A 12,889-nucleotide genomic window follows, 5' to 3' on the forward strand; every position below is an offset into this window, starting at 1 on the left:
AGCTTGCGGCTGTGTTCTCACACTGCACATGGCCCCCGTGGGTCCCCTGTGTCACTACCTTGGGTGGTTCCTTGGGGTCCCAGCGATTCTACAGGCTCTAGGCCTTGTGTCTAGTTAAGTCGTGGTTCTTTTACCACTATTTTAGTATATGGTTTGGTCCGCCCCCAGGGCCTAACGTGTATTTGTGCTACTTTACTGTAATATTTGAAGTGTAACTTATGTGCTTTTACCTCTAACCTCATAAAGAGACTAGTAGGGTGTGTTTAGGAATAAATACATATATTTTATATATATACCTGGTGTGGTCTCCTTTTATGAAGCCACTCAAGAGATTATAGACTGGTAAAAAAAACCTGCTTTACATTCCTTCAAGACTTAGCCTGAAGGCTGCTCTCCATAGCTACCACTAGGATTGCTTTCAATAAAGGTTGTCTTTAACCTATTGTCAATAAGGGGTTGTTTGGACTGGTGCAGGGTGCCCACTATAACAAGTGGACAGCATATACCAGGCCAACTTCTCACAGACTCTCTAGGATTCAGCAAGTCCTTCTGAAGAGCAGTTTAGAAGACCTCAGGTACTAGTTTAGGTGGACTCTCTAGGATTCAGCAGGTCCTTCTGAAGAGTGGCTTGGAGAGCTAGTGTGTGAGTTTAGGTAGACCACTGTAACGCCCTGAACGTCTGAGGATCGTTTAACAGACACGATAATGAGAACGCAACCACTTGTGAAGGTTTAGTTATTTTAATGAAGGCAAAAATAATACAAGGAATAAACAAAGGTTATAGTCACTGGAATCCTCCAGGCTAAGTACGTTACCAGCCCACAGCACGGATGGTCCTAACCGTCCTCTGCATATACGCCGATCCCGGCGTATGCCAACAGAGGGCAGAAAGGAAATGGCCGACAATGCCAATCGGTAGGCTGTGAGGGGCACGAAGAGTGTTGGGGAGAATCGAGGAGTCAGGGAAACACCCAGCCGGGGTCTCTACCTGAAGGGAGCAGCCGCTCAACCTCTTCCTCAGACTGCACCGGGACGCGGAGTCACCTCCTGGTGATGCGTCACCGATACCCCAATCACAAGCAAAGAAGACTGAACCGAGAGCAGCCGCTTGATCGATCCAGTGGACTTCCGAGTCTGTAACGCGGCAAACACCTCCTGGTGTGCGTTACAGCTGGCAGTCCCTGTATCTCTGGTCGGGCTGGGAGTTACGACTCCAACCAGCAAAAGCGCCACTGCGCTTTGACTCAGCCGAGTCAAAAAGCGAAGCTCAATGGTTATCCGGTAGAGCTTCCGGGTCCTTCACAGGTGACGATGGGGCAAGACACGGCCCAGGGAGTAACGACTCGACCTACCTCCGTTCTTGCCTTACTGGAGCACCACTCCGAAACACTGCTCTTCACTAAGCAGGTACGTCGGTTGTAAACACAATATCCGACAGCGTTGTACCTCCCGGTTCCTCCCTTTATAGGGCGTTGTTTTCCTTGAGTTATGTAACAGCTCTCCTGTTTACATAAGGGCGTGTTTTCCTTGAGTTATGTAACAGCTCTCCTGTTTACATAAGGGCGTGTTTTCCTTGAGTTATGTAACAGCTCTCCTGTTTACATAAGGGCGTGTTTTCCTTGAGTTATGTAACAGCTCTCCTGTTTACATAACCTCTCAACCGCTAAGCACCCTGGGAGATGTAGTCCGTTTTCGCTGGTTACCGTTTTCCTCCCCTCGCATGACAGGAATTCTTGACAACCACTTTATTCAGCAAATGTTTCCGAGCAGGGACTTAGAAGAACTTAGGAGCGAGGTTTGGTGGATGATTTTGACCTCAGGAGGGACTTTAGAAGTGGCTTAGAAGACCCTGCTTGCCTGTGTGGTTATGTGGACCACTAAGGAGGCATCAGGTTCTTCAGAACTGGTTTAGAAGAGATTGCATGAGAGTTTTGGTGGATAGCTATTATTCAGCAGCAGCTTAAGAACTGGTTTAGTAGAGCTCACATGCGAGGTGAGGGTAATCACTTAAGATTCAGAAGGGGCTTCTGAAGAGAGGTTTAGAGAGCATGCATGCTACGCTAAGAGGATCACTTAAGATCCGGCACAGACTTTAAAAGTGTGTGTTAAAAGAAGTCATGTGCAAGGTTACATAGACTGCATAAGATTCAGCAGGGGCCTCAAAAGATTGGTTCCAAAGAGCTTGTATGTTGAATTAGGTGCATCACTTAAGGATGAGTCAGGGCTTCGGAACAGTGCTCAAGAAAAGCTCGCTCCTAGGCTATGGCAATGGGTGCAGAGACAAAATATCGAGTTTTTTATTTCGACCTACATTAATATCGAGTTTTAAATATCGTAGGGACAGAATATCGACATCAAGAATACCGGTGACCAGAATATCGACCTGAAGGTAAGAAATATCTTTATTTTTTATATCGAAGTCAGTAATATCGATAGCAAAAATATCGATGTTAATAATGTCGAAGTTTATGTTAGTGTTATGTATTTTAGTATGTATTTTATATGTATGTGTTCCACATGTTTTATTATGTTTTGTATTTTTTTTAAATATATGTATTAATTGTTTAGAAGTTAGTAAATTTTTTTAAAGTACATTTTGCATTTTAGTGCCGCAGCGGGTTGTGGGTTTATAGGGGAATAGAGTGGGAAGTAATTTAATTATAGTAAATTAAATCATAATTTTTAGAAATTGTTAATTATTTTTAATTAAATTTTTCATTTTAGTTCTTTAGCGGGTTGTGGGTTTATAGGGGAATAGGATGGGAAGTAATTTAATTGCAATTAAGTAATTATTATTTTTATTTATTGGTTTTGATAGTTTATTTATTGTTAATTAATTAATAATTGGTAATTATTTTTTATTAATTGATTAATTGATGATTATATTAATTGTGTTAATTTTTTATTGGAGCGTCTTGTGGGTTTATAGGGGAATAGGGTGGGAAGTAAATTAATTATAATAAACGAATTAATAATTTTAATTGTTTTTGTATTGACAATTAATTTATTGTTTATTACTTAATAATTGGTAATTAATTTTTATTAATTAATTAATTGATGAATATATTAATTGTGTTAATTTAGTTTAGAAGCGGGTGTGTTTAGGGGAATAGGGTGGGAAGTAATTTATTATAATTAAGTCATTATTCATTAATAATTATTGGTATTGGTATTTAATTTATTGTTAATTAATTATTAATTAATTTATTAATTGATAATTATATTAATTGTGTTATCTTTTATGTGGAGTGGGTTGTGTGTTTTTTGGGGAATAGGGTGGGAAGTAATTTAATGTTATTAACGTAATTATTAATTTTCATTTATTGGTATTTATTATGAATTCATTGATATTTAATAATAAAAAACTATTTAATTAAAAAATGTATTTAATTGATAAGTATGTTATTTTTAACCCCTACGCTATTCAACACTTTCCCTACTGTTGCACTCACTGGAGTGGTAATAGTAATTTTAACCCTTTCGCTATCCAACACTTTCCCTACTGTTGCACTCTTTGGAGTGCGAATAGTAATTTTTACCCCTACGCTATCCAACACTTTTCCCTACTGTTGCACTCTCTGGAGTGGGAATACTAATGTTTACCCCTACGCTATCCACCTCTTTCCCTACTGTTGCACTCTCTGGAGTTGGAATAGTAATTTTTACCCCTACTCTATTCAACACTTTCCCTACAGTTGCACTAACTGGATTGGGAATAGTAATTTTAACCCTTTCGCTATCCAACACTTTTCCTACTGTTGCATTTTCTGGAGTGGGAATAGTAATTTGTACCCCTACGCTATACAACACTTTCCCTACTGTTGCACTCACTGCAGTGGGAATAGTAATTTTTATCCCCACGCTATTCAACACTTTCCCTACTGTTGCACTCTCTAGAGTTGTAATAGTAATTTTTACCCCTACGCTATCCAACAATTTCCCTACTGTTGCACTCTCTGGAGTGGGAATAGTGATTTTTACCCCTACGCTATCCAACACTTTCCCCACTGTTGCACTTTTTGGAGTTGGAATAGTAATTATAACCCTTACTCTATCCAACACGTTCCCTACTGTTGCACTCTCTGGAGTGGGAATAGTAATGTTTACCTCTACGCTATCCGACACTTTCCCTACTGTTGCACACCCTGGAGTGGGAATAGTAATTTTTACCCCTACGCTATCCAACACTTTCCCTACTGTTGCACTCACTGGAGTGGGAATAGTAATTTTAACCCTTTCGCTATCCAACACTTTCCCTACTGTTGCACTCTCTGGAGTGGGAATAGTAATTGTTACCCCTATGCTATCCAACACTTTCCCTACAGTTGCACTCTCTGGAGTGGGAATAGCAATTTTTACCTCTATGCTATCCAACACTTTCCCTACTGTTGCACTCTCTGAAGTTGGAATAGTCATTTTTACCCCTACGCTATCCAACACTTTCCCTACTGTTGCACTCTTTGGAGTGGGAATAGTAATTGTTTTCCCTCTGCCATCCAATATTTTTCTGTATTGTTTTATTTAATGTTGTGTATAATTTATTTTAAAAACATTCAAAATATTGTAGTTTTTTAATTTGTTATATATATTTTTATTTATATTATTTTTGTATGTGTATATATGTATTTATAATTTATAAAATGTTGTTAACAATTTATAAGTTATTAAAAGAATGATTTAGGAATAAGATTAAGTAAGTATATATATTATATTTTAGATGTATATGTTTAATTTATTTTAACATTATGGTGCCGATTCCGATCCGTTAAAAAAAATTACCTTACGACTCGTATCCGTATTTTTTTACGTACGAATCGTACAAGTCCCGTACAACCGGTGAAGTAAGATTCGTACTTTAAAAAATACATACGAATCGTATCGGGAAAAGGTCTACGAGACGTCCCCGGACAGTTTTACGTACGAGTCGCAAAACTGAAGTCTGAGCGCACAAGTCCGATCCGTACCGGCGTTCTGAATACACAAGCGTATGTAAATCGCCCCGTACGGAGCGAACTTTGTATGACCCCTACCCCGGGTACACTTGTGCCCGGGGTACGAGTCGTACGGGCCCCCCAGCCTCCCCCACCCGCGTATGTCCGCACCGTACCCCCCACCCGCGTATGTCCCCACTGTACCCCCCCACCGTATGTACTATCCGTACATACGCGAGGATTGGGGTACGCCTGGGGTACGGTGCGGACATACGCGGGTGGGGGGGTACGGTGCGGACATACGCACCGTACATACGCACTGTTAGCCTATGTACAGTGCGTACCCCAACAGCGCGTATGTACGCACCATACATATGCAATGTTGGGGTACGCACCGTACATGATGACACGTACGATGTGGTTGATGGCGTATACGTCGCGTACCGGGCCCCCTTTTTGTCATGCATCGCAGCGTACTTAGCTTTTCCGGCACTTTTTGGCTCCTGTAAAAAAATAGCCGTGCGGAGTGGTGTAGGTACGAATCGTACTTGATGGTCCGTAAAACGCTGTCTGACTCCGTGCGGACGTCGCGTACGCGCTGTCCAGGATCAGAATAGTAGGTATTTTTTAACCGTAGGGTTTTTTTTACGATTCGTACGGAAATGGTATTTCTGTACGAATCGAACTTGCTGGTTTGTAAGGTGGATTTCCCGGGTACGAGTCGTACGGAGAATACGCTTCGTACGACCATTCGTACCCGGGTTTTACAGGATCGGAATCGGCACCAAAATGTATTTGTTATTTTTTTTTTTAATGTAACTATGTTTTTTTAATTATATGTATTATTTACTTTATTATACATTATTTATTGAACATTTTTAAAAAACTATATTTTTTACAACAATATTTTTGATATCGATATTTTTTCTCTATATTTTTGTACATACCATGATGTAGATAGGATGTCGATATTCTAGACTTTGATATTTTTGTCACAAATATTTTTGTACCTCGGTATTATTGTAGTCGATATTTTGTCAGTGATTCGTCAGATTATGGTGCACCATTCATCTTTGTCAATCTCTTCAGGGGCTTTTTATCTTTAGCAGATCTTTCTGATGGTCCTGTGTCATCTATTACACCTTGTTTTAAACAGTACCTCAATTCTTGAGGGAGGGGCAGAAGCTGTAGAGACTGGTCGAGCAGCACTAAGTGCTAATATCAATCATTTGGAGATCTCCCAATTCAAGTAGGCAATGAAAGGAGGGCTCTCCTCTCTGTGGTAGCATCCTCTACGTAATCACTGCACGCTACCTGGAGCAGGTCTTTTTGGTTTTTAGTTTAAAAAACAGGAGGTTTCTTTTTTATTTCTGCAAGAAGTGCAGACAGTGTCTGGTAACCCATCCAGGAGGAGCACAGAGGTCACCTGGGGTGTTTGTGTGTAAAGCACCAAACTCAAACCAAGGTGGGTTGACCATAAGGAACTTTTTATATCAGCCAAGAGGTCTTCTACTGAAAAACTGCCTTTTACAACGGTGACCTACTTTCGACCGTGGAGCCTTGACTAAAGTGATGTATTTCAATCGAGATGACTTCATCTGAAGAAACTTGCATCAAATGAAGCCTGTTCCTCCTCTTACAAGGTCTTCCACTGAAACAACTAACTTCAACCAACCTTACATCAATCAAACTGAGGAGAGTTACTTAACCAAAGAGCCTTATTTTACTTCAGTTAAGTTGGCTTCCACTGCAGGAGCAGACTTAAAAAGAGGTACATACATGGGGAGCAGGGCTGTTACTATGAACAGAGGAAAAACTAAGAAATAAAGGTTGGAACCCTGCAGATCCGAATGATCAGAAGACAGAGCCCTCAGACACCCGAATGGGGGTCATGCTTCATCATTGGTCATGCTCCTCGTCGGTTCGGCACTGCAAAGCCTGACGGGCCCCGCAGGAGGGCTCTTTGTCGGAGATCTTCTGTTTTGCCGTAATGATGACTGAGGGAAAGGTGAGTGTAGGGTGGCGCACTAGATCAAGTGCTGTGTGAATTAAAACTGCCTAAGGGGTACCTATCCAATTTTAATAAAGTGGCCTTTTTGACAGAGATAAAAAGAATGAGCGAGTGCTGTCAATTGAGATCTATGAATCGTGACAGCCTCAGAGTGAGTGTTTTAGGGTCGGCATGTTTCACACCTCACTGGCCCAAGATGGATGCACAGCGTTTCTTCAGGACCGAGAAAATCCCTACCCGACACCTACGTGGGATATGGGACAAGAATTAAGCATTCCCAAATAAACTATTGTCTGCTATAGCTGCTTGTATGCAGAAAAAAAGAGGGAATTGTTCCATCCTAAGACGAAATTAAAACAAATGTACAAGTGTATAAGTGGTGTCACATATCAGTCATATAGGCTGACAGTCCCAACAGCATTCATCATATGCCAATAGAGGTACATAACAGACGGCGCTCGAAGCCGCTTACATCAAACTCAATCCCTACAACTGAAGGTTCCTACTACTTACAAAAGGACTCAACTGGGCAGAAGAGACTTCACCTTACTTCAACTGAGTGGTTCCTTCATCCATGGACATTTATCTCAACCTAGTAGACTTCCTTCAACAAAAGAGCTTTACTTCATCGTGCAGTCCTACTTTGAGCGAAGAGACTTACTCTCCAACTGCAGACTCGACGGTGTAGGCCACCCCATCTTGACTTGTGCAGAAGAGTCGGACACCGTTGAGGGCAGTGTCGTCACTTGCAGAGACGTACTCCTCCAGCTGAAATACAGCAACACAAATACATCATCACTGTTCAAAGGGGCATTGCACAGACCAGGACACACCAGAGAGGGGACACAGGTCCACTGCTGGCCGCCCTCCATAACAACAGAAAGCATGGAGCCCGTGCAGGAGAACAGTCCACGACTCAGCAGAAGGTATGCTGTACCTCTACTGGGGTTGCATTGCTGTAGTACCTCTTAGGGGGCAACTGTTGGCCTGCTGAGCAGGGCTGCTGTACCTCTCATGGGTCTGCATCCCCCTTTGAGCAGGGCAGCTGTACGAATATATACGCCTTTACAACGCATGCTTTAGATCACATGCCGTTACAACACGGTCGTTACAACGACCGCATTGTTACAATGTGAACCATTACATCGCAAGTTGTTACAATGATTTGCTGTAGGGGGCGTGCTGGACTTAGGAACAGTATAATTTACTATTCCTACTCCAGTTTGTGCAACAGCAGGGAAGGACTTGGATTATAAATCCAAAACCTTCTGCCCCCTACAGCAAGTCGTTGTAACGACTTGAGATGTAATGGTTCACGTTGTAACAATGCAGTCGTTGTAACGACCGCGTTGTAATGGCATGTGATCTAAAGCATGCATTGTAAACGCCATTTCCCAGCTGTACCTCCACTGGGGCTGTGCCTCCCTTCTGAGCAGGACTGCGGGTACCTCTACTGGGGCTCCACCCCCTTCTAAGCAGGGCTTCTGTACGTGAAATGGGGCTGCACCTTCCACCTGAGCAGGGCTGCTGTACCTCTAATGGGGCTTCACTCCCCTCCTGAGCAGGGATGCTCTACATCAACTGGGGCTGCACCCCGTTCTGAGCAGGGCTTCTGTACCTTCTAATGGACTGCACCCCCTTTTGAACAGGGCTTCTGTGCCTTTACTGGGACTGCACTCCCCTCTTAGAGGGGCTGCTGTACCGCTGATGGTTCTGCACCCCCTCTGAGCAGGGCAGCTGTACCTCTACAGGGGCTGTACCTCCCTTCTGAGCAGGACTGCTGTGCCCCTCATGGGGCTGCACCCCCCTCTGAGCAGGGCTTCTGTACCTCTAATGAAGATGCACCCTAACCTGAGCAGAGATGTTGAGGCACTCATGGGGCTGTACCCCCCTCCTTAGCAGGACTTTTGAACCTCTACTGGGGCTGCACCCCCCCCCCCCCGAGTAGGTCTTCAGTACCTCTAATGGGACTGCACCCCCCCTCCTTAGCAGGTCTTCAGTACCTCTAATGGGGCTGCTCCCTCCCCCTTAGCCGGGCTGCTGTACCTTTAATGGGCTGCAACCCCCTCTGAGCAGGGCTTCTGTACCTCTAATGGGGCTGCACCCCCCTCTCAGCAGGGCTTCTGTACCTATAATGGGGCTGCACCCCCCTCTGAGCAGGGCTGCTGTACCTCTAATGGGGCTGCACGCCCTTCTGAGTAGGGCTTCTGTACCTATAATGGGGCTGCACCCACCTCTGAGAAGGGCAACTGTACCTCTACCAGGGCTCCACCTCCTCCTGAGCAGGGCAGCTATGCCACTCATGGGGCTGCACCCACCTTTGAGCAGGGCTGCTGTACCGCTCATGGGGCTGCACCCACCTTTGAGCAGGAGTGCTGTGCCCCTCATGGGGCTGCACCCCCCTCTGAGCAGGGCTTCTGTATCTCTATTGAGGATGCACCCCTACTAAGCAGGGCTTCTGTACGTGAAATGGGGCTGCACCTTCCACCTGAGCGGGTCTGCTGTACCTCTAATGGGGATGCACCCTAACCTGGGCAGGGATGTTGAGGCACTCATGGGGCTGCACCCCCCTCCTTAGCAGGGCTGCTGTACCTCTAATGGGGCTGCACTCCCCTCCTGAGCAGGGCTTTTGAACCTCTACTGGAGCTGCACCCCCCCCCCTCTGCACCCCCCCTCCTGAGCAGGTCTTCAGTACCTCAATGGGGCTGTTCCCTCCCCCTTAGCCGGGCTGCTGTACCTTTAATGGGCCGCAACCCCCTCTGAGCAGGGCTGCTGTACCTCTAATGGGGCTGCACCCCCCTCTCAGCAGGGTTTCTGTACTTATAATGGGCTGCACCCCCCTCTGAGCAGGGCTGCTGTACCTCTAATGGGGCTTCACGCCCTTCTGAGTAGGGCTTCTGTACCTATAATGGGGCTGCACCCCCCTCTGAGAAGGGCTACTGTACCTCTACTAGGGCTCCACCCCCTCCTGAGCAGGGCAGCTGTGCCCCTCATGGGGCTGCACCCACCTTTGAGCAGGGCTGCTGTATCCCTCATGGGGCTGCACCCACCTTTGAGCAGGACTGCTGTACCCCTCATGGGGCTGCACCCCCTTCTGAGTAGGACTGTTGTGCCCCTCATGGAGCTGCACCCCCCTCGTAGCAGGGCTGCTGTACCTTTAATAGGGGTGCACATCCCTCTTAGCAGGGCTGCTGTACCTCTACTGGGGCTGCACCCCCTCTGGCAAGGTCTTCCGTACCTCTTCTGAGGCTGCACCCCCCTCTTAGCATGGCTGCTGTGCCTCTAATGGGCTACAGAGAACCCTGGCACTTCTCAGCAGGAATCAGGCAGTGATGGGGGAGTCACAGCACCACCATTCCCCCAGAAATAACAGAGCCTGCAGGAAGGAGACAGAGTTCGACTGAAGCTCAGTACTGAAAACACCGGTGCCAGCTCTCTCTCCACTTCTGGGTGTGCAGTACTGCAGGAGAGTACTGGTGTGACTGGAAGGAAAGGATATGCACATCTAAGCAGGAAGATGGCAGTCAGACGGAGGGACAGAACTAAAATAATTCTGAGTGCCTGCCCTTTCTCCACTTCTAAATGCACAGTACTGCTGAGTGCCTGCACTTTCTCCATTTCTAAATGCACAGTACTGCTGAGGGCCTGCACTTTCTCCATTTCTAAATGCACAGTACTGCTGAGTGCCTGCACTTTTTCCATTTCTAAACGCACAGTACTGCTGAGTGCCTGCACTTTTTCCATTTCTAAATGCACAGTACTGCTGAGTGCCTGCACTTTTTCCATTTTTAAATGCACAGTACTGCTGAGTGCCTGCACTTTTTCCATTTCTAAATGCACAGTACTGCTGAGTGCCTGCACTTTTTCCATTTCTAAATGCACAGTACTGCTGAGTGCCTGCACTTTCTCCATTTCTAGATAGACAATACTGCAGCAGAGTACTGGTGGGACAGAGCGTAAGCCACCTCTATATTTAAGCCGGAAGGAGGCACGATTAGAATGAAGATCGGGACTGAAAACACTGAGTGCCTGCACTGTCTCAGTGTCTAGATTTACCTTACCATAGTACAGTACCGGTGAGGCATAAAAGACAGGGCCTGCATATGTAAGCAAGAAGGAGGAACGGTCAGGCTGGTGACTAGTACGGTAAACAAGTCTGAGCGCCCGCACTTTCTTAATTTCTAGATGCACAGTACGGCAGTACAGTACTGGCGAGATAGAAAGAACAGGGACTGCGTTTCTAAGCAGGAAGGAGAAGCAGTCATCATGGTTAATGGTACTTATATGAGTCTGAGTGCCTGCACTTTCTCCATTTCTAGATGCAGTGCTGCTGAGTGCCTGCACTTTCTCCATTTCTAGATGCAGTGCTGCTGAGTGCCTGCACTTTCTCTATTTCTAGATGCACAGTGCTGCTGAGTGCCTGCACTTTCTCCATTTCTAGATGCACAGTGCTGCTGAGCGCCTGCACTTTCTCCATTTCTAGATGCACAGTGCTGCTGAGTGCCTGAACTTTCTCTATTTCTAGATGCACAGTGCTGAAAAGTTCCTGCACTTCCTCCATTTCTAGATGCACAGTGCTGCTGAGCGCCTGCACTTTCTCCATTTCTAGATGCACAGTGCTGCAGCCCCAGTGGCTCGGAAGTGACGTAGGGACACATCAGACAGTACCTGTACACTGTACCCGGTGGCGTAGGACCCCTCGGGGCACATGTCTATCCAGGTCCAGGACCCCCAGGGGCCGCCGTTGGTCACACTGATGCTGGTGTAGTACTGTCTGCCCGCGAAGGTGCCATTGGCCTTGATCTCGATGCCATGGGCGGACTGGAGGCAGAAGGCGAGGGCGCACAGGAGGCCTGGGAGCCACGACATCATTCACAGAAGCAGAGACGGGGGAACCACCGCCTTTTATGCACCTGCTCCGGCCCCCCTGCCTTGTGTACACAGCGCGGGAGGTACGACAGGAGGGCCAGTTGGCCCCTGTGGAGAAAGGGCTCAGACGCCAGCCGGAAACTAAGGGGGGCATGGGGCTGTAGGGTTGGTTCCCACACTGCACTGGACCAAGATAAACAAACAGCCTTTACATAGCACACCACTGTCACCCCTACGGGTCTCTTGGCGCTGAGGGTGCCACGTCTCCATCGAAAAGCCAGGTCTTGAGTTTCTTCCTGAAGTCTGCCAGCGAGGGTGCTGCTTGGTGGGGGCGGGGCAGGTCATTCCAGGTCTTGAGGGCGATGTAGGAGAAGGACCGGCCCCCGCTGCAGCTGGGTCAGATGTGGGGGGTGAGGCGTGGGCGAGTGAGGCGAGCCCAGGTGTCATGTGGGTAGATGGAAGTTCAGTTGATGGAGGAACGCAGCTCCTGCTTTTTATGCAGGTTTTTATTTTCCTGCGGCACTTTACTCTTGCATGGTGCACACTGTGAAATGTCACTTCTCGGGCTTGAGTGAGGTCAGGCTGTAGGTGGGTGTTTATAACGGGCATGATTGACAGCTCTGTTGGCAAGCTCTGGCGCAGAGGCTGAGCAAGTGCCAGTAACTCTGTCAGTGGTCTTAAAGCTGTTCAGCACACATGCTCATCCACTCCTTGGCCTCTCTGTAGATCACAAAGAGCAATGGCCACGTGTGGTAATGTAAATTATGCTTCTATGCAAAAGTGTATAAAGGAGGTAGACGGCTGCTGAAATATTGACAGGGAGAAAGTAAAAGGTGGGGTCTGGGTGCCGCTGATTCCTCCTCCAACGGGGCCCTCCCAGTGGCGGGGGTAGCGGCTGCAGGGGCGGCTCTAGGCTCATGGTGGCCCTGTGCAGGGAGCGTAGGTAGGGGGCCCCGGAAGAGAGGGTCCGGGCGGGGCGGAGCTCAGGAAGGTGTTTTAATTAAAAACGTCCAGAAAAGGCGTTAGATGACCAGTACCTGCAGCTGCTCCTACCCTTCCGAATTCGTCTCAGAACGAT

The 12,889-nt window shown here is 46.7% G+C and overlaps 1 protein-coding gene across 1 annotated transcript in view; it reads right to left on the reverse strand.

The window, feature by feature from the left end:
• Positions 1-11,956, reverse strand: part of LOC146788844 (vitelline membrane outer layer protein 1-like) — a 38,353-nt gene extending 26,397 nt beyond the window's left edge. The window contains exons 1-2 of the mRNA XM_085630430.1: positions 11,611-11,956; positions 7,604-7,710 (exon numbers count right to left, since the gene is read on the reverse strand). Coding sequence (XP_085486556.1) covers positions 7,604-7,710; positions 11,611-11,814 — 311 coding nt within the window. The 5' untranslated portion in view covers positions 11,815-11,956. The remainder of the gene's footprint in view (positions 1-7,603; positions 7,711-11,610) is intronic.
• Positions 11,957-12,889: the final 933 nt, after the last annotated feature.

This window comes from Triturus cristatus, chromosome 10 (assembly GCF_964204655.1).
Source record: "Triturus cristatus chromosome 10, aTriCri1.1, whole genome shotgun sequence".
Classification (NCBI taxonomy): Eukaryota; Metazoa; Chordata; class Amphibia; order Caudata; family Salamandridae; genus Triturus; species Triturus cristatus.